Source organism: Vipera berus (genome assembly GCF_964194415.1).
Source record: "Vipera berus genome assembly, chromosome: 1".
NCBI lineage: Eukaryota > Metazoa > Chordata > Lepidosauria > Squamata > Viperidae > Vipera > Vipera berus.
The window spans coordinates 259441233-259463645 of NC_138202.1; the positions used below are offsets into that span (position 1 = coordinate 259441233).

Genomic DNA, 22413 nt, shown 5'->3' on the forward strand with positions numbered 1-22413 from the left:
GTACCAAAGTAGGTTTTTTAAAAAAATGTTTTCTCAAAAAGACGTTAGATAAGATTATTTCCATAAATCAAATCTAATCTTCCATGCTTATATATTCTTAAAGTCTATTAAACTGTGTTTCAGAGAAGGTTTGGCTATTTTGAACTCATATATATATAATTTCCTGCTTCTGCTTGAATTTGGAGGGAAAATGGTATGCATATTATATTTGAAACTGGCAATGTATACACTCTGTTAAGTCATTCTGCAGTAAAAGTTTGGATTCAGATAAAATATTCCAGTACAAAATCAGCTAGTCAGAAATATTATACTGTTGCTGGATTTCAAGAATACTCCGCAACGTCTCATTTAGGAAATGTATTTGAATGAAACATCTAAGTGAAGTGTTTGACTGAAGAACTAATTATCTAGAGTGACAGAATCAGAAATATTCAGCTAGAATATTAAACTTGACTGTCCTGCTGAGTACAGAAATTCAAATTAAACCAATCCGAACATCTGATTATCTAGATCAGATGTCTGCCTAGCCTCTACATGAATATACTCATGTACTAATGAAAGGCAGACAATCATTTTGGTGTATAATGGATCCTCCTGTCAAATTAGGAGGTTTTTTTTAATGTTCTGATAGTGAGGATCCATTTTTTTCTGTCTTGTATTCTGGGATGATACAGAACAGTCTTTGGGGTTATACCCATTTGCATATTTGAATAGTGTCAGCCGCGCGAGTTGTGATGGGTGTTTCCCGATACTCCCATGTAACACCTCTACTCCACGAGCTGCATTGGCTTCCGGTTGCCCTCCGGGTGAGATTCAAGGTGCTGGTGATGACCTATAAAGCCCTGAATGGATGGGTCCAGGATATCTGAGGGAACACCTGCTGCCGGCATCAAGCTCCCTTCGTCCAGTGCGCTCCCACAGGGAGGGTCTTCTCAGGGTGCCGCCGATAAAAGACTGTCGGCGGATAACACCCAGGGGGAGGGCCTTCTCTGTGGGTGCGCCTGCCCTCTGGAACCAGCTGCCCGTGGAGCTTAGGACTGCCCCCGACCTTCGCACATTTCGCCGGGACCTGAAGACCTGGCTCTTTGAGCTCTCCGGCCCAGGCTGAGAATTTTTAACTGGGTTTTTTTAATTTTAGGGATGATTTAATCTTTTTAAATTTGTTTTTAACTTTTCTACTGGTTGTTTTAAATACCCTGTAAACCACCCTGAGTCCTTCGGGAAAGGGCGGTATATAAATCTAATAAAATAAACAAAATAAATAAATATGGTGTTTCAGTTTTCTTTTTTTCAATGGTAGACAGACCCAATTTCTTTCAACCTGGTTTAAGTTTCCCTGAATCTTAAATTGCAGAGCTCAAAAAAGGCACTATAATTGAGGTTGGGGGTGAGGGTGGGGAGGAAAAAAGCTTTGACCAAAAGAATCTTTTCACCAGAAATAAGAATCACTTTCTTTTGTATTGAGGGCAGGCTGGCTAGTCTATGGACCATGTATCTTCCTTTTTCTCTTAACAAAGTAAATACAAAACATCTGGGAACAGCTTTCAGAGCACATTCGCTTCTGAAAAGACATGGCTGCTTTAGCAATCTGATAAGAGATGCTTTGTTCATGTTCCCATGCACTTTGAAACACTTTTTTCCCCTAATGCTGCACATTTGAAAAATCATCAGTGGCTTTGGCATGTTTTAGGAGGGGTTCAGACATCCCTGATCCTTGGTCCTTTTTTAATGCCTTCAAGTCAGTGCTTATTTATTTAGCACACGGCAATGTCATGTTAGCCAGGAGACTACAATGCTAATACAGGTTAAGGTCAAAAGTCGGTGCTGGCTGCTGGCAACTTCCTGGACGTATCTCTGTTGTTTTCTTGGCAAGATTTTAAGAAATGTTTTGCCGTTGTTCCTTCCTAGGGCTGAAAGAGAGAGTGGCCCAAAGTCACCCACCACCTGGCTTCATGCCTTTGGTCTCCTGGTCTCTAGCTTGATGCCTTAACCATTGCATTAAATTGCTGTATAACCTTTGCTCCTACCTGAGAATATATATTAAGCCTCTGGTTTCACTTTGAACACATTTGTGCTAGTGAGTCACCATCTTGCATACCTATTTTCCTACCCATTTTGCAAGGAACAATTGCATCCTTTCTGCCACTTATGGATTTGTTAATTTGTCTCCTGTTCTGCAGTGTTTTTTTTTCCTTTCTGCTCAGAAGGCTTAGGACAGGGAGGGAGTGAAGTTGGGATTGCTGCCTATGTTTTGGAAAAAGCAGCTGCAGCCAGGCAGAAACACTTTCCCTGCACTTCCCTCATCCATTCAGACATGCACTCATACACTTATGCCCTGGTGTTTTCAAGGACGTGCAGACCCTCCAAGGGCAGCTTTCCCTACTCGGTCGTTTGAGCATACCAGAGCAAATGCTAAGATAAGAGTGGAGAGAAAGGTGTGTGTAGCAAGAAAGGTAAACACACACAGCCTAGACAAGGAAATGGAGGCGATGTCTATAGATTGGCCAGAGGCAAGCAGGCAAGAGGGACCTGCTGGGCCCATAAGCTATGCTGAACAGCCTATCCTGGTAGAAGTCGTGCCTGGAGCTTTCCAGCAGTAAGAAAAAGAGCAACAACAGTGAAACAGCACCTCATCCCAAATCGTACAAGACCGTTTGGAGAAAGGCAAAAAGCTGTATGTTACTTTAAAGACTTTGAGACTTTAGTTTGAACTGAGTATTAAAAGACTAAGTATTAAAGGACCGAAGACATATTCATGTGACAACATCACCTTGTAAAGCCTAGAAGTGTGGAGATAACCCTGTAATTTGGGGAAGATGTGTTTTGTAATAAAGTAAGTTCTATATATATTTATTACACTATACTATGACATGTGCAGGTCCTTGGAGAGCAAAGTACCTTCACAAGGTTTTACAGTATTTTCTTCTGTTTCTGGGTTCCTGTGTGGCAGAATATCTTCTACATCTCTTGTATCCATTACTGTATTGTTCTTATTCGCCGGGCTTGCTTCTTTGCCTTACTGTTCTTTTCACTGTTGGTTTTTTGAGGTATGGTTGCTTGTTGCTCCACTCCCCTGTTATATTTTTTTTTGGAATGAGTGTCACAATTGTATAATTGCTATTTATATATACCAGGATGTTCTCAGGCGGAAACCCAAACATACTGGCTTGCAGGTGTAACCACAGGTTCCGTTCATTTTTTCCCCTCCCCTCCCCCCCTCCCCTCAAGCAATCAAGAGCAGCCAGCTTTTATTTTGTCTTGTTTTCAACTCAGAATTCCAGCTCCAATTCATGTTTTCAAGAGCCCACAGCAACTAGAACCAGAAATACTGGGTATAAGCAGCAATTATCAAAATTTAGTTGAATTATAAGCCAAAATGTCCTGACAATCAATGATTTGTGCCACAATAGGCAGTCTACTTAAGGAGATTGTGGATTTTCCAATTCTGCAGGCTTTTAAAAGAGGCTAATCACTTCTTGTGAATATTTTAATTGGCTTGTGTGCAAACTGCTGGAAGCTGGTTTAAGGTGATCCTTCTGGTCATTTTCAATTCTACATTTGTACTATTCCCTTTAAACTTGCCTGCTGAAGTTGACCTGCAATTCCCATTTACTTTCCCATTTACAGGCTCAGTGGCTCATTTCCTAGAACCTAGCTTATATTCCTTTACAATCTATGCTTACACAGCCTGCCAAAGACAATTTGAAGCTGTCTGGTCACACCCCAGCAACTATTCTGGAGATGACCTTTGAGGAGATCGTCCATTTAAAATTGTGAACTATAAGCTAATTTTCTCCTTTCCACTTGATTTAAAAATGCAAATGGATTCAATCTTAATTAACTGTTCAGAAAACAAGAACCAAAATCTCTCTTTTGTACTGCTTTTATAGCTGGTTATTTACTGTGCATTTCTTTAGTCTGTTGAATTATTCTGCCTTTCACTGAGGTTTTGTGCATAACATTATTTGCAATTTTAGTCTATTGACTGATTACGTGCCATCAAGTAGTAGCTTTCAAGAGAACCAAAAAGTTATTTTATTGTCTGTTCTAATGAACAGAAAAGAGTCTTACAGACCAAACAAGCCACTGCAATTATCTCAGTAAGTGCCAAGTCCAATGTCTTCTCCATACTTAAAACTGCAAATTTATGGCCTTTCCTTGCTTGCCACTCAATAGTAGTAGTGGCAAGAAGAGCTGATAAAGGATTTATTTCAGACTGACAAGAACCATATCTCCACTGTTTCTAGTGAGGTTTTAGACAAATGATTTGTGTTTCTAACATAATGTAAGTGTTTGGAACCAGAATAAATCTTGTAGAACTCTTGAACTCTCATATCCCTTACATCACATTGTGCAATTCCCACCAGTCATATCTTACAATGTCATAAGGCAGTAGTTTCTTCATCAAGAACCCCTTTAAATACCTTTTGTGGTCATGGACTCCCAAGACTTCTCAGGATTAAAATAATTTTTTTCCAAACCTTTGCGGACCCCATGTGATGACATCGTGCCACCCCACCAGGCTCTGTAGTTAAGAACCACTGTCATAAAGGATAACACATTACGGCAACTTTCCCCAATGGGGAAGGCACCAGATCAGCTACAGCTTCCATTTTTTCCTCAAACAAGAGATAGAACAAGGTAGGGCATACTGGTAGCTTATATGTTATTGAAAAATTGTCTTAAGTGTGAGAAGCATAACCAACATACGTGAAGGATATGAGGCAGCAAGAAGTTGAAGATTTGGTTATGATATCAGACTTATTTTGTGAGAGTTCGCTATGTTGTAGCAGGAGAAGAAACAATTGTAGAGTACTTTAGATGGACTCCAGCTATGGATCAATGTTGGAGTCCATCTAACTGTAGCTATACAAGCAGTTCTCATTTAGTGACCACAATTGGGACTGAAAACTTTGTCATTAAATAAAGCAGTTGTTAAGTGAAAGCCATCTGTGCTTATGATCTTATTTCTAGTTTCTTTTGCTTCAGAGGCCTGCAAAGGTTGTAAATGTGAGGATTGTTCATAAAATTACTTTTCCATCATTGTCATAACTGCAAACAGTTGTTACATGGGACAGCTGCTAAACGAAGCAGCCTCTAAATAAAGACTACATTTAATGGGATGCTTTTTCCCTCTACAATCATTATCCAATGAAATATTAAAATCCTACCAAAGAGGTTGGAATTCTTTTTTAGAACAGGATTTGGGCAGGGAGAGTTGCCTTTCTTTTGTTCTGCTGATTAAAAGCAATATATCGCTGAATTCCACCTATTATCTTATTTCAATAAGAATGTCTTTCACAGAATATACAAAAGTTTTTGAAGAGATATATTACTCTTCCTTTCATGAATGATTATGGAATAAGGGAAAGTCAAGTTTCTTAATTATATACTATCTCCAGGTGACTGCAGATGTTATTATTTCTGGGATGCTTTTTTGCCTTCCGGTCTATCTTACCAACCTGTGATTCCCTGATAGTCTCCCAAGTAAGTACTAAACCTGCTCAGCTATTTTAGAACAATCAAGGTCTGTTAAATGATGCCACATGGGCTATTAAGGACTGCACAAAATATTAAAGGCACTACACCCCAAAATAAGTATGGCAAATGGTGAATGTATTATATCTGAAATGCTAACACTGAAATTCATCATCGTTAGTTGTAAAAATTAAGTTCAAAATAAGTTGGCAAAAATAAAGCAGAACCCCCCTCCCCCAAAAAACCCAGAACACTTGAGGCAACATAATCAATCTACACTAAATATTTGAAGATAAATATTTATGCTATTAAAAAAGAATTTTTCCAAATCTGAAGAACCTTTGTAATAAAGATATACTAAAATTACAAGATCAATTACAAAACCAAGATCATGGCATTTGGCCCTCTCAATTCCTGGCAAATAGATGGGGAAGAAATGGAGGTAGTGACAGATTTTATTTTCCTGGGCTCCAAGATCACTGCAGATGGGGACTGTAGCCAAGAAATTAAAAGACGCTTGCTCCTGGGGAGGAAAGCCATGGGAAATCTAGACAGCACACTAAAAAGCAGAGACATCACCCTGTCAACAAAAGTGCATATAGTCAAGGCTATGGTCTTCCCAGTTGCAATGTATGGCTGTGAAAGTTGGACCATAAGAAAGTCTGAGCGCCAAAGAATTGAGGCCTTTGAACTATGGTGCTGGAGAAGACTCCTGCGAGTCCCTTGGACTGCAAGGCGATCAAACCGGTCAGTCCTAGAAGAGATCTACCCTGACTGCTCTTTAGAAGGCCAGATCCTGAAGCTGAAACTCAAATACTTTGGCCACCTAATGAGAAGGAAGGACTCACTGGAGAAGAGCCTAATGCTGGGAAAGGCTGAGGGTAAGAGGGGACGACAGAGAATGAGGTGGCTGGATGGAGTCACTGAAGCAGTAGGTGTGAGCTTAAATGGACTCCAGAAGATGGTAGAGGACAGGAAGGCTTGGGGGAACGTTGTCCATGGGGTTGCGATGGGTCGGGCACGACTTCACAACAACAACAACAACAAAATTATAGCATCATTAATGTCAGCAAAGCATCATACCAAATTGTGACTGTATAATGACATCACAGAAGTTAATCAAAGGCGAGCAGAATACTTTTTAATCAAAATAGAAAGCATTTTCTTATCTCTGAACTATCTTTACTTGTGCTTAATGACATTAACTCCTATATCCCTTCCTCAAGGGAGATACTTTTTAATAATAATGTAACAGTAGCAACAGTCAATCCTACAAATGAAGGCAAGCATCATGGATTGTTATTGCCACCCAAACGTTCTGTGGGAGGTAGAGATGTTTGTGTGTCTGTGTGTGTGTGTGTGTGTAGGTAGAGGTACAGCATTCTACAAAACTTTGTGGCTTTTTGAATAATTGTCAGGCTGCTTTTCACAGGTGAACTAGCTGTAAAGGAGGCACATTTCAGCTTGGCTCTAATAACACAAACACAGCTTTTGTCTTTTTCACAATGAAGAATAAACCACAGCTAAATGGAGATTAGGAAAAAAGGAAGGAGGATTTGCCAACATTAAACAAGCTGCAGGCATATTATCACTGCTCATTCTTCGTGCAGGCAGTAATCTCCAGAACACTTAAATATATTGCAGATGTGTGCCTTTATTGCTTTGCCAGATGCTAAAATTATGAAGTATCTGTGTGGATGTGTGGTTATTTACTCTGCTTTTTCTAAGTTTTGTTTGTTGCTCTAATAAATAACATTGTTTAAGTTATTAATGGCATCCTCCTGGGATCCAAATTAAACTTATCTGAAATAGACTTTTTAAAAAAATGCATGAAAATAAGAATACAAATCAACTCTCTGAGGGATTCTCATTATTGTGGTCCTGCCTCCTTCTTAGAAGTAGCAGCTCGGCAGCCATTTTATCACCTATCTTCCAAGAGGACACTCCCTAGTGTCTTCTCTATTAACCAGTGTTTTTCTGATTAGTTGGAAGATAAGAGAGAAATAATGAAATAGTTGCTACAGCATTGCCTCCTTATCATGTAGCATTGAGAAGTGCAAAGTAGAGATATCAGCTTTTGTCCCACTCCCAATCTCACAAGCAGGCAGGCAAGATCACACTTTACTAGGAAAAAAACTTTTAAAACTTACACAGTTGTAAATATGCAGGACCGAAAATATAGAGCTGAACCAATTTACAATATACAGCAGCTGGAAAATTGGCTTAACAATAAGAACAAAAATCCAAAGATCATAAGGTAGCACTGGGCTGTTTCAATTCCATCAGTTTCTGTCAGGCCTAAGCCCAAATCCAATTAAGCCCTATTCTTTATTTTTTTTTACACCTAATAGAATCTTGTCAGGCTAAAGCTATAGCTCTCTAACTTTAATAGATATACCCTGGGAGATTCTGCAGGGGTGTCAAACTGCTGGCCCGCGGGCCAGATGTGTCATGCGGAAGCCACGCCCACCCCATTGCTAGCAATGGCAAAACGTCACGTGACGTCGTGAGTTTGACATATCTGTTCTAGGGTGTGACTACTATGAGCCTTCTCCTCCTCTCTTATCCTGGACTGTTCTCTTGAATGCATGCTGTCTCCTTCCTGGGAAACCACAGTGTGATTGCTGAGATTGCCCCTAACTCCTTCTCCAACTGCACTTTCTACCACAGGTTCTGAGTTTTACTGACCTCTAAGAATTTCTCAGGAAAAATTGTTACAAGTGATTTGGAAGCAAAAAAAGTGTCTTCACGCAAACCTCACATGTGCATAAAAGACTAAAGTATATATAATATCATTGACTTGTTTATTATTTACCTGCTTACTTGATGTGGTTTATATGCTGCTCTAATCAGGAGACTCAGCAGATGGTTAGAAGTGCAAGGGCATCATCATAGTACAAGAACAGACCAAAGAAATTAAAATGTAAATGCAGTTTCTGTCTAAAACATTTCCTTATTTCTTAAAGACAACCTGAAGCAAAGTCATCTACTTCTTTTTCCCAGATCTCCTCTTGCTGCAGGGATTAAATTTCAGCCATTGAAGGGTAGAAAATGATGGGAAAGGAGGCAGGAACATTCTACAAGTACTGCCAAAAAAGCAAAAGAAAAGAAAAGAAAAAACTAAGCCCAACAGGCTGTTCCCTCAATAGCCAACAAACAGCGGCCATTTCATCTGGTGGAAGTTGTAAAGCAGGGGTCTTCAAACTTGGCCTTTTTATGACTTGTGGACTTCAACTCCCAGAATTCCTCAGCCAGTGTGCCTGGCTGAGGAATTCTGGGAGTTGAAGTCCACAAGTCATAAAAGGGCCAAGTTTGAAGACCTCTGTTGTAAAGGAAGATAAAAATCGAAAGCCAATCCATTGAACTTGCTGAAAGTTCAGAAATTCTCAGGAAACCTACCCCATGATATCTCAGCACTGTTATACTGTGGCTGTTGTGGCATAAAGATCAATGGAGACAAGTTTTACTTTTATTTACAAGTTACTGTTTTGTTTTATCAAGTACTCAGTGTACTTGAGTACACTGTACTCAAATCAAACTGTGTGCATGTGTGCATACTAGATATGTGCCATTAGAAAAAAAATGGATCAAATGACTTTCTAACATTATTGTCCTCAGTGATCCAAAGAGGTAAAGCTAATATAATTCATCAGCTGTTAAATAGCACAAAGGCCAATAGTTTAAGGAAATCAATAGAGGAACACTTTATCTGGTTATCCATATCTGATCTTTTCCTGGCAACGGCAAAGAATCCCATCTAGTAACAATCCAACTTTTTATAACACTCTGTTCATTTGTGCCGCAGGGTCCTGACCTAATCAATATAGCAATAAAGGGATTAACTCTTTTTTTTTAATGCACGCAGCAAAAATGTGCTGAAAAGGCCCTTTGCCTTATAATTGGTATAGAGCAGAAGGACAGCTTGGGTTAACCTATTTATTATTCAAATTTATACAGCCATCTATAACACCAAAAGCAACTTGGGGTAGGGCACAATGAGATGAAAGAGCAATATTAAAAAACCATGGATATAAAATGTAAAAATCCATATGAATAAATATCATAAAAATCAATTTTTTTTGTTTTTTTCTTTCTTGTTCCATTCTTATAGCAGATAGCAGTGTATGTACTATCAAAACTAAAGGCCCAATTATACATGTGTAGTTAGGATTCCCGAGTCTGGGCACCCAAAAAATATCTCAGTAACACGCATTGTATGGAATGGAAGAAGGTAAATTTTAATCCATGCTAGGTTTTGCATATTCCCTATAGAAGAATACAATTAACCTAATACTCCAAAATAAGTAATAGAAAACATTTTGGATTTAAAATGTACGTGTACCATCATATAATGCTATATCACATTTATTAACATACAACCATATAATACTATTTCATGTTTATTAACAAGGGGGTGATAATGGTAGTGTTTCCACAAAAAGTCAAACAGGATTCTAGATTACCCAGGAATAAAGTGTATGCTGTTATATACTACTCAATCAGTCTCACTCGACTCTGCTTCCCAGTGGGTTATGAGTAATTAACCCAGATGGCACTGGTCATGGTTTGTTTATTATCACTACTGAGATTTGCTTCTTTTAACAAGTTAGGACCAAAGTGGAGAACCAATAACAGTGGTTCAGAATTATTTACAGAGAAACAAAGGAGACTGTGGGTGCAGAATAACAATAACAAAAGTGACAACTGCATGATGCTATTTAGTTTTCTTAGCTTTCCTCCTCCTGTGTGGAAGAGTTGAGAGAAGAAATATGTCAAAATCTTGGCTGACCAGAGGAATGACGGATAGTGGAGGTTAATATTCGTAGGGCCATCTGTTGATGACCATGGCATATAAAGAATGAGGCTGGGAATGTATAAGGTGTGTGTAGTAAAGAACATGGATTTATAAAATGAGAAAGAAAAATAGCTTTACACACATTACAACGCATCTCGGATAACTGGGAAGGCTTTTTACAAGTTTCCCCTACTTATAAAAAAGTAAAGGAAATGAGTAAAAGTAGAATATACAGCCCCTTCATGGATTACTGCCTTGTCGTGGCGAAGGGGCTTGCGTAATTCAATGAAGCTATGAGCTATGCCGTGCAGGGCCACCCAAGACGGACAGGTCATAGCTGAGAGTTCTGACAAAACGTGATCCACTGGAGAAGGAAATGGCAACCCACTCCAGTATCTTTGCCATGAAAACCCTATGGACAGTACCAAAAGGCAAAACGATATGATGCTGGAAGATGAGCCCCTCAGGTCGGAAGGCGTCCAATATGCTACTGGGGAAGAGCAGAGGGCTAGTACTAGTAGCGCCAGAAAGAATGAAGCGACTGGGCCAAAGCCGAAAGGACGCTCAGCTGTGGATGTGTCTGGTGGTGAAAGGAAAGTCCGATGCTGTAAAGATTTTTTCTCCATAGGAACCTGGAATGTAAGATCCATGAATCAAGGAAAGCTGGACGTGGTCAAACAAGAGATGACAAGACTGAACATCGACATCTTAGGTATCAGCGAACTAAAATGGACAGGAATGGGTGAATTTAATTCAGATGACCATCAGGTATACTACTGCGGGCAAGAATCCCTCAGAAGAAATGGAGTAGCCTTCATAGTCAATAAAAGAGTAGGAAAAGCAATACTGGGATACAATCCTCAAAATGACAGAATGATCTCAGTTCAAATCCAAGGCAAACCATTCAATATCACAGTAGTCCAAGTCTATGCCCCAACCACCAGTGCTGAAGAGGATGAAATTGACCGGTTCTATGAAGCCCTACAGCACCTTATAGAAGTAACACCAAAAAATGATGTCCTTATCATCATGGGGGATTGGAATGCTAAAGTAGGAAGCCAAAAGATAACTGGAATAACAGGCAAGTTTGGCCTTGGAGTACAAAATGAAGCAGGGCACAGGCTGATAGAATTTTGTCAAGAGAATACGATGGTCATAGCAAACACTCTTTTCCAACAACCCAAGAGACGGCTCTACACATGGACATCACCAGACGGTCAACACAGAAATCAGATTGACTATATGCTCTGCAGCCAAAGATGGAGAAGCTCTATACAGTCGGTAAAAACAAGACCAGGAGCTGACTGTGGCTCAGACCATGAGCTTCTCCTTGCAAAGTTTAGGCTTAAACTGAAGAAAGTAGGCAAAAGCACTAGGCCACTCAGGTATGAATTAAATCATATCCCTGTTGAATATACAGTAGAGGTGACAAATAGATTTAAGGAATTAGATCTGATAGACAGAGTGCCTGAAGAACTATGGACAGAGGTTCGCGACATTGTACAACAGGTAGCAACCAAAACCATCCCAAAGAAAAAGAAATGCAAGAAAGCAAAATGGCTGTCTGAGGAAGCTTTGCAAATAGCTGAGGAAAGGAGGGAAGCGAAAGGCAAGGAAGAAAAACATAGATATGCCCAATTGAATACAGAATTCCAGAGAATAGCTAGAAGAGATAAGAATGCCTTCTTAAATGAACAGTGCAAAGAAATAGAAGAAAACAATAGAATAGGGAGGACCAGAGATCTTTTCAAGAAAATTGGAGAGATGAAGGGAACGTTTAATGCAAAAATGGGCATGATGAAGGACCAAAATGGCAGGGACCTAACAGAGGCAGAAGAGATTAAGAAGAGGTGGCAAAATTACACAGAAGAACTATACAAGAATGAGCTTAACGTCCCAGATAATCACAATGAGGTGGTCACTGACCTCGAGCCAGACATCCTAGAATGTGAAGTGAAGTGGGCCTTAGAAAAGCTGAGCAACAACAAAGCTAGTGGAGGTGACAGTATTCCAGCTGAGCTATTCAAAATCTTAAAAGACAGTGCAGTAAAAGTGCTACACTCAATTTGCCAGCAAATTTGGAAAACTCAACAGTGGCCACAGGATTGGAAAAGATCAGTTTACATTCCAATTCCAAAGAAAGGCAGTGCCAAAGAATGTTCAAACTATCGCACCATTGCACTCATTTCTCATGCTAGTAAAGTCATGCTTAAAATCCTACAAGCTAGACTCCCGCAGTATGTGGATCCAGAACTACCAGAAGTACAGGCAGGATTTCGAAGAGGCAGAGGAACTAGAGATCAAATTGCTAACATACGCTGGATCATGGAGAAAGCTAGGGAGTTCCAGAAAAACATCTACTTCTGCTTCATTGACTATGCTAAAGCCTTTGATTGTGTGGATCATAACAAACTGTGGCAAGTCCTTAAAGAGATGGGCATACCAGACCATCTTATTTGTCTCTTGAGAAACCTATATGCGGGTCAAGAAGCAACAGTGAGAACTGGACACGGAACCACTGATTGGTTCAAAATTGGGAAAGGAGTCCGGCAAGGCTGTATACTGTCGCCCTGCCTATTTAACTTATATGCAGAGCACATCATGAGAAAGGCAGGGCTAGATGAATCAAAAGTTGGAATTAAGATTGCTGGAAGAAATATCAACAACCTAAGATACGCAGATGATACCACTCTAATGGCAGAAAGTGAAGAAGAACTAAAGAGCCTCTTGTTGCGGGTGAAGAAGGAGAGTGCAAAACTTGGGTTGAAACTTAACATTAAGAAAACCAAGATCATGGCATCTGGCCCTCTCAATTCCTGGCAAATAGATAGGGAAGAAATGGAGGTAGTGACAGATTTTGTTTTCCTGGGCTCCAAGATCACTGCAGATGGGGACTGTAGCCAAGAAATTAAAAGACGCTTGCTCCTGGGAAGGAAAGCCATGGCAAATCTAGACAGCACACTAAAAAGCAGAGACATCACCCTGTCAACAAAAGTGCGTATAGTCAAGGCTATGGTCTTCCCAGTTGCAATGTATGGCAGTGAAAGTTGGACCATAAGAAAGGCTGAGCGCCAAAGAATTGAGGCCTTTGAACTATGGTGCTGGAGAAGACTCCTGCGAGTCCCTTGGACTGCAAGGCGATCAAACCGGTCAGTCCTAGAGGAGATCAATCCCGACTGCTCTTTAGAAGGCCAGATCCTGAAGCTAAAACTCAAATACTTTGGCCACCTAATGAGAAGGAAGGACTCACTGGAGAAGAGCCTAATGCTGGGAAAGATCGAGGGCAATAGAAGTAGGGGACGACAGAGAATGAGGTGGCTGGATGGAGTCACTGAAGCAGTAGGCGTGAGCTTAAATGGACTCCAGAAGATGGTAGAAGACAGGAAGGCCTGGAGGAATGTTGTCCATAGGGTCGCGATGAGTCGGACACGACTTCGCAGCTAACAAAAGAATATACAGACTAAGGATTAGGAAAAAAACCCATGTAAATAAATGTTTTATTAACTACAGAAACATATGGCTATAGACAAGTACAAAATGATTAAAATTAAGACACAAAAATGCAGAATTTGATGGGAAAAAGGGATTTTGAAAGTGGGTTAATAAGGCAAAATAAAGAGAATTAAAACAAAAATGGTTAAATTATTTGAAATGAAGCTTACGTAAGGTATACTGGAGGTATATTTTAGAGACCTGCATATGACTAATAAATATATGTTGAAGAATGGAACTGAAGCATATTCTATAAATTATAATGTCCAAGAAAAAAACTGAAGTCATGAATGTAGAAAAAGTTGCAGGTGTAGTTGGCATCTCAGGAGAAATATTAAAATACAAATGTGGGTTCCTTATACTTATGATGTTAAACATATTTATGAAGACTGCTTCTCTCCCAACAATGCTATTATTATCATAGAAAAAGATTAGATACAAAAACCACAGGCAGATTAGTTTAGAGGTTTCATCTGGAAAGGTACATAGCAGTAATCTGAAAAATGACAATAATGAGCAAAATTTGGAAAAATGATGCAGGTAAGTATACTGAATAATGTTGCCTCCTATTTTATTCTTTTTCTGGGCTGTGTATTGTGTTGATTATCTTGGAAAAGAATAGTATGACAAGTACATACAGTTATGACTGATAGGTATCCAAAGTCAATACCAACTCAAGGATGATTTATATAGAAATATTTTGTGGAAACAAATATGTGTAAACTATGGGTAGTTGCTGACTTGGGTACATCAGCTGTTGCATTGTCAAGAAAAGGAAGTAAGTAAGATGATTTTTCTTGACGTATAAAGATATTAATACACTGACAGCAAGGGATAGAACATTGAAACTACCCTACAGCTGGAAAAATATAATGTAGCAATGAACTAAAGTTGTCATTTCTGAATGAAAACTAAGGTTCTTGTGCTTGGTAAAGAAGTACTTTATGAATTTGATTTTTTGGATTATTTAGTTATGGTTTTAACCTTTCCTGCAAACTGTTATAATTAAGCAAGACTTTAAAGTTACCCAATTATTTTAGCAATTTGAGTCTTAATATTATACAAAATATATAAATTTCATAGATAAACCTCCATTATAAATGTGTTAACGATTGCTTAACAGTGATAATAATGTTGATATTTTACTTTTAATCTTGTAAACTTATACATGCACTGCATTTCTCAAAGCTGCAGATGGGTGGAGAACAAGAACCATGTAAGCAAGCCTAACTCTTCCTTTTATACAGCAGCTCTGGAAAAGCTGTATTTTAATAATTGTTCAGCAGTTAGCAAAGCCAGAGCTAATGAAATATATTATAAAATACTTAAACATGTCTGCAGATGAAGTTTAGTCAATGAAATATTATGTCATTGTCAATAACCTTGTGATATTTTATTTCTAATAATTAAGGGGTTTACTTGGTTCAATGTAGAGTAAAACTCTTGTCTAAAATATGCTTAGAAGTAATTTTACCTAGCTCCTAAAAAAACATCATCCTAAACTGTATTATGAGACTCACTCTGATAGTTAAGGCACCAAGCTAGAAATGGGGAGACTATGAGTTCTAGTCCTGCCTTAGACAAGAAGCCAGCTGGATGACTTTAGGCCATTCCTACTCTCTCTGCCCTAGAAAGAAGGCAATGGCATGCCACTTTCCAAATATCTTTCCATCCTCAGGCTGGTGGCTTCAGCTTCGTTCTTCTGGGAGAAGTGTGTGGTAGTGGCTGTTTGTTCCTCTTTTTTAAACTGCCAGAGGGGGTGTGTTCTGTTGTGTTCTGTGGGTGGAGGTGTGCTCTGATTGGGTGGGGGGTTAGCTGTGTTCTGATTGGGTGGGAGTGTGTTTTGAATATATATATATATATATATATATATATATATATATATATATATATATAACAAAGAACTATTAGAGTGATGAAGTATTTGATGCTACGCTACTGTTTCTAGAGATTCACATAGTTAAAAATGAGGGTCAAGTATCTACATTATTTTTAATGGGTTTTTGGGGGGGAGGGGTGGCTTAGTCAAATGGAAATGTAAATTACATTATCACATGCCAATATCAAATCAGGTCAAAACATGTAGAATTCATTTTGCTCTGATGATAAAACATCCTATTTTGAAATTTAAATTACTCTGTTACTAGAGCTTAAATTATTTTTACTATTATTTTGTCAAGATTAGATTAGCTTCTTTTTAAAGATTCCAAATGCTATGGCATTTATGCTACGGCTGTACAAATCTTTGGGAGAATTGGCTGGGACTGCGATGAGGTAAGCTGTTTCACCTCAGGGAGAAACTGGCAGCCTCAGCAGCGACGTTCATTGCACTTGCCCATATTTATTTATTTATTTATTTATTTGGTGGGGACGACAGAGAATGAGGTGGATGGATGGAGTCACTGAAGCAGTACGTGTGAGCTTAAATGGACTCCAGAAGATGGTAGAGGACAGGAAGGTCTGAAGGAACATTGTCCATGGGGTTGCAATGGGTTGGACACAACTTCGTAACTAACAACAACAATTTATTTGGTAAACTGTTACACAAACAGATAACCTGGGCTGGAAGGTTTTTCCATAAGGCTGCTCCGAATTTTCATTCAGAGATCTGCCACAAAGTTTTGAAAAGTAACCCCTTTCACCTGCAGTCTTGCCATGACTTAAGTGTCCCCCCTAGTTCTGCGCAGCCCTATTAATTTCATAGCCTTAGCAACCTTATAAAACTGTAGCCCAAACAATAACCTTTAGAAAGCAAACTTAAGAAGTTTTATTTTGTTTTTATAATTAAAAAAGAACTATCAGCTTTAATAAGTTAACAATTCTGGTATGACTGCACATCAAAATAAAATTTTATGTTCTTGAAGAAATGCCCCAAAATATTTTTTGTCTCAGCTAGCACTACTAGTCTATACTTCAAGAAGTGTACTCTAAAATATTCTTCAATTACTGTATATTCAATGCATCCTTTCTAAAAAGTTTTGTTGAACAAGTGAGACTTTCAAAGTTTACATGAGCAGAATAAGACTGTATCATATAGCTTTATTATGATTGGGTTCAAGATTGCAATATGGAATAATAATAATAATAATAATAATAATAATAATAATAATAATAATAATAATAATAATAATAATTATAAGAAGAAGAAGAAGAAGAAGAAGAAGAAGAAGAAGAAGAAGAAGAAGAAGAAGAAGAAGAAGAAGAAGAAGTTGGAAGGGACCTTGGAGGTCATCTAGTCCAACCCCCTGCTAAGGCAGGAAACCCTATACCATTTCAGACAAATGGCTGTCCAGTCTCTTCTTAAAAACTTCCAGTGTTGGAGCATTCATATGCTTGTATTATATATTTCAAAAAGACGTTACCAAAAATTACATGAAAAAAACCCAGCAAGGAAGCAGTACTAGTGAAATGTATTCAAAATCTGGAAAAAAGTTACTTTTACCACTGAATCATAAAAAACCCTGCCATGGTAGAAAGCTGAAAGTTAAAGGAGCCTATATTAATGGAATATCCCCTCTTTAGATAATGTCCTAAAGCTAAATACTTAGTTCTAGATTTCAATATAAGATACTTTTGTCTGCAGAATACTACACTGATCCCAGAACTTAAGGCAACTTTTAAATAAAGTAGTAATTTACACAGGAAGAAAAATTTTATGTCAAATACATAAACCAGTGGGGAAGCCTTTTTATAACCTGAATGCTTTATACTCTAACTGTTGCAAAATCACTTATCCAATTATGCTACTAAATCTATAGATCAATTACACACAGGATAATCTGGCCAAAGAAAATCACTGCAATGTCCATTTTCCAGATGTCAATGCAATGAATGAAATTCTGCAGCAGTTTACATCATTTTATATAATTGCATTATGGAAATGATATTCTTGACATATGTTGATATCATGCAGACACAAATGAAGCTACCTGGATTGCTGTAATGACATGCTTTTCAATTGACCAGCCCTGTGGAGAATAATGGACAAACCCTCTTTCCAATTAATCCATTAAAACTAGTTTTCATTGTTATTCAAATAGCAATCATATTGTAACAAAGTGACTTTAGATTGATGGACATGTAAAAGTATTTTTCTTTGATCTGGAAATTGTATAGACCTTTACAGTCTATGGGGAATACCTTGGACTTCTACAACTTCTACAACAGTCAACTCCGGATTATAAAAAACTCCATCCCCCATGCCAAAGAAAGCAGTGTAAATTACTTCCCTAAAACTGACAAAAAAGTAAAGGAAACTTCAGGGACATAGACATCAAAAATGCTGAAGTTGAGGTTATCTTTTTGTTCACTTATTCAGGATTTTGCATGAGATTTCACTTAAAGAGAACTCAAGCTAGATAACTGCTTAAATACAGTTTACATTTTTCCAGTGGAAAATATGCTGATGGCAAGAAAATGAAAGCCTTCATGACAAAATGTTGAACTTGTTGAACAAGCAAAACGTTCTGCAGTAGATGACAGCACATGCATGAAGATCTACATTTGTGTTCATCTACTCCAGTAGGTTCCCAACCTTTTCTATACCCCGCACCCCTAGAACGCTTCTGCACCCCTTACAAACGTTTGAAATAACGGCAATGAATTATGCATATACACTGACTATAGTTTTGAAAAGCCAAGTTTTTGCACCCCCTGGAATATCGTCTCGAACCCCTGGTTGGGAACCCCTGATGAACAGTAGAAGGACCACAAAACCAGCTGAAATGGCAACACAATGTTTCTGATTTGTTTTAAATATGTTTTTATTCCTTCAACAGTCTGCACGGATTTTCTTCAGGCAATTTTTTTTTTGGCCTGTCCCTAGAGCAACAAAAAAAAATTTACTGCCCCACAAGTCACATAATATCTTCTTCCACCTTCATTAAGAGACCTCATGAAATTCAATGAGGGCTCAAATTATGCATACTTCTGTTTATAAGTTGTGCTTCTTACCAGATAACAACTAACAAATGAACTGTTTTCTTACACTTGGGGAATCTCCTGCTACTGTAGTTTTACAGATAGGATTCTAGACGATATCATAAGTCAATATGCAGTATTTTCACCTTTAATTAAAATGCACATCCACAGAGCAGCTGCATCTTTTTATGTTTTTTACTTTTTGTAAACTTCACAGTGGCCGCATGTCTACAGAGTATGATAGTAGCATTTTAGAATGTACAATGTAGTACTGGCACACTGCCTATTCCTGAGATAAAGAGCTAAATGAAGAAGTCTACACTACTCTGAAAATCTGTTCCAAGAGATAAAAAGTTCTAGGCAGAAATTGTTGAACATAAAGTATATACAATTTCATCAACTTCTTTGAAAATGTCTCTAAAAGCTTTGAAGGCAGCTTTAACATCTTTCACCGATGGTGAAGGAAATGCCTGAAAAATGCTATTTTTATCATATAAATATGCAGCACAAGGCATAGTATTACAATTCTATAATATCAGATTCATGGAACAGTCACTGATAACAGTAGCAGTTTTTATTTGAAACTTTCCAGATTTAATGGACAATTTAATCTCATAAATGTAACCAACTGTACAGATTAACTATCTTGAATTTCCCAAATTAAAAAAATAATAATGAAAACCTGAGCAGGCATGCATGTAATCCATCATTAATGTTACATGCAACCTTTGGAACATTTTTATCAGATCTATTTACTATTCCAAAGTTCAGAAAATAGGTATCTTATAAATCAGAGGTCAAATGCCCTACAGTATACCTTGAATCGTCACATATGACGTAGCTTTATAGATAGCACAAGCTAGACTCTGCATGGCAATTTGTTCTAGATCCTAGATATACCTTTTTGGGAGCTCATCCAATTCTTCTGTTTCAGCACCTTTGACTCCTAGCATGAATAAAGTGGTACTTAATTGCACAAATATTTTATGGAATATATTGCTTAATGTATCGTGAGAACTAGATCCTCTTGCACTAAACAGACCTTGTTGAAAGTGCAGGATAGTCTTTTTGTGGGCTACACGACACACTAAATAATTTCTACAGTATTCATCACTCTTGCCTGTAAACACTTACCTGTTCTTTTCATATTCACTGCTACGTAACTTGCTTTACTTGCAGGTGTTTTATTCCATATAAAGGCTTTCTAAAAACTCTTTATAGTTTTAAAGGTTTTAGTACCCTCTCAATAAACAAACATGAGATCTACCTGTACAGTATAATTCCCAATAATATTTTAAAAGACTATTCTACCATTGTTTCCCCAGCAAGCTAATTCACTCAAGGTGGCCAACAATATCACACTCCTCCTTTATTTCAGATAGGAACATATTAGTTATGGGAAAGACATCCAAGAATCCCAAGGTGTGACGAGGACAGTGCTCTAAAGTTTACAGCATTAGAAAATGGACACTACCAGTTGTCAAATAGTACTGTATTTTTAGCAATATTTACCTTCTTAGCTAATGATATCCACCAGTTAACATGTTACGGATGAGTCTGTTAATTCAAAATATGTAGTTAAGGTTTAAGTTCTTTAATTTTGTCTTGGAATATTAAATTTGGTTCTGAGACTGGTATGCAAATGTAATTAGTTTGTAAAGCTCCTATGTTTTTCAACAATCCCCCCCATATTATCCATTAAATGTTACAGTTGTGGATTGAAATCTTGAGTGACAATTGATCACAGAAATATTTTGTCATATTATACTGTATTGTATTGTTTCCTCCCCCCCAAAAAAACCCCCCACAACTTTCTAGCAGTAGTTGTTTCTCATAGCAAAATTAACGTAAAAACACAAGCCATTTTCTTTCTTTCCCTTCTTCTGGCTTTGACACCATTCTCCTCACCACACCTTCTCTAGCCTTGGCTTCTCAACTGTAGAGATTAAAGCTAAATCAGTGTAAGTTGTCGCCATGTTTCAGCTTTGGACCAAGGGCTTGAGAAATAGGGTTGGTACCATTTGCTTTCTCCAAAGACTGTCCACGTTGTCAATTTTACAAGAGCGACACGTGTCCCATCTATTCCCCATCAGAAGTTCCTGCTCACGTCAAAAGATGTCCGGTGCCCATCACAGGACCGCGCCCAAGCACAATAGCTGCTAAATCGCTTGCAAACAAGGGGCGGAAGCAGGTCTTGAAGGTCGCGAATAGCAAGAGAAAGGTTTTAAGAAGAGGGCAACTAAACAAACCAACTTACCCTTGGGGGAAAAAAGAAAAGTGACCGACCGCTCCAGAGGTCGGGAAGGGGTGGTGGTGGAAATCACAAAGGGCTGTTATATTTCAGTGCTTGCAGTAAGTCAGCGTTTCCCAACCTTAGGAACTTGAAGATGCGTGGACTTCAACTCCCAGAATTCCCCAGCCAGCATAGCTGGCTGGGGAATTCTGGGAGTTGAAGTCCACGCATCTTCAAGTTCCTAAGGTTGGGAAACGCTGCAGTAAGTTACTCACCTCTCTGATCTTTTCTCTTTTCTGCTGGACGGCGGGATCGCTGGGTTCCGTTCCCACGGCCCCGATAGGTTTGCGGAAAGGCAGGTCGGGCAATCCGGGAGCCCCCGTCTCTCCTCTGCCCAACTTGCCCTGCAGGAGCAGCTTCACTTTGTCCTGGTGGATCTCCCTGCGGATCTCGTCGGGCAGCTTTTGCAGCGTCTCTTTCGCCTCTCGCAAAGCGCGCTCGTGATCCTCACGGATCTTGGCCAAGTTCTCCGCCGCTTCCTCCGCCGCCGCGCCGGCCCCGAAACTGCTGCTACTCCCCGCACCCGCCGGCGGCGGGAGGTGCGCATCGCCCTGGGCGGGCGGCGGAGGCGGCGGCGGCGGCGGCTGCTGGAGGGTGGTCGAGTGGAAGAAGACGTTGCTGAAGAGTTTGGGGGAGTCCGGCAGGAAGAAGATGGCCCCGAAGCAAAGCGTGATGAAGGCGCTGAAGACCAACAGCAGCACGAACTTTTCCGTCAGCCGGAACGCCCCGCTGGGGCCGGGCACTTTTCGCCCGCCGGGGCCCCCCAAGGCCCCCCCGCCTAAGGAGCCCCCCAAAGCGCCCGGGCTGGCGGGGCTGCCGAAGAGCGGCAGCAGGCTGACGGCTGGCATGACAGCCCCGCTGCTAAGTTCCGGCTAGAGGAGGACGACGGCCGCGGGACAAACCACGGGGCGGCCCCGTTCGCAAGGCTCCCCTGCGGCAGCAGCAGCCGCCCCCGCCGCCGCCGCCGCCCCACTCAGAGCGGGCTAGGAGCGGGACTAGCCCGCGCCCGTCGTCTCGGGCAGCCGCTGCCGGGGGTGACTTCGTCGTCCTTCCCCAGCGACAGGAAGTTTCCTCGAGTCCCTTGCCGCCGCCACGGCCGCCGCCTCTTCGCAAAAACCACGACTCCCGCTCGGCTGGAGCCCCGGGCTGAATGGAGGCAGGCGACGGCGACCCGTGGTTAAGCGGCCGACGGCGAACGGGTGATGGGAGGGCAAACTCTCGTCAGCTCCTGGGGCGGCTACTGCAGCCGCCGCCGTTGCTCTCTCTAGGACTGGCCATGCTGGCGCCTCCAAGGCTTGGCTGTCAGGTCCCCGACGAGAGGACGGGGCAGGCGGTCCCCGGAGGCGCCCCGCTCGCTCGACCGTAGGAAGGGAGAGCCTTGGCTCCCGCCGAGGCACCGCCTGACCCGCGCCGACCAGAAGAATCGCTTGCCCGC

General features: G+C 40.1%; 1 protein-coding gene across 1 annotated transcript in view; it reads right to left on the reverse strand.

Annotated features, from left to right (window-relative positions):
- MAN1A1 (mannosidase alpha class 1A member 1) overlaps nt 1-21826 on the reverse strand; it is a gene marked incomplete at its 5' end in the record, with an annotated part of 70333 nt that extends 48507 nt beyond the window's left edge. Inside the window, one exon of the mRNA XM_081313054.1 lies at nt 21194-21826. Within this exon, the coding sequence (XP_081169180.1) occupies nt 21194-21826 (633 nt within the window). The remainder of the gene's footprint in view (nt 1-21193) is intronic.
- Between the last annotated feature and the right edge of the window lie 587 nt (nt 21827-22413).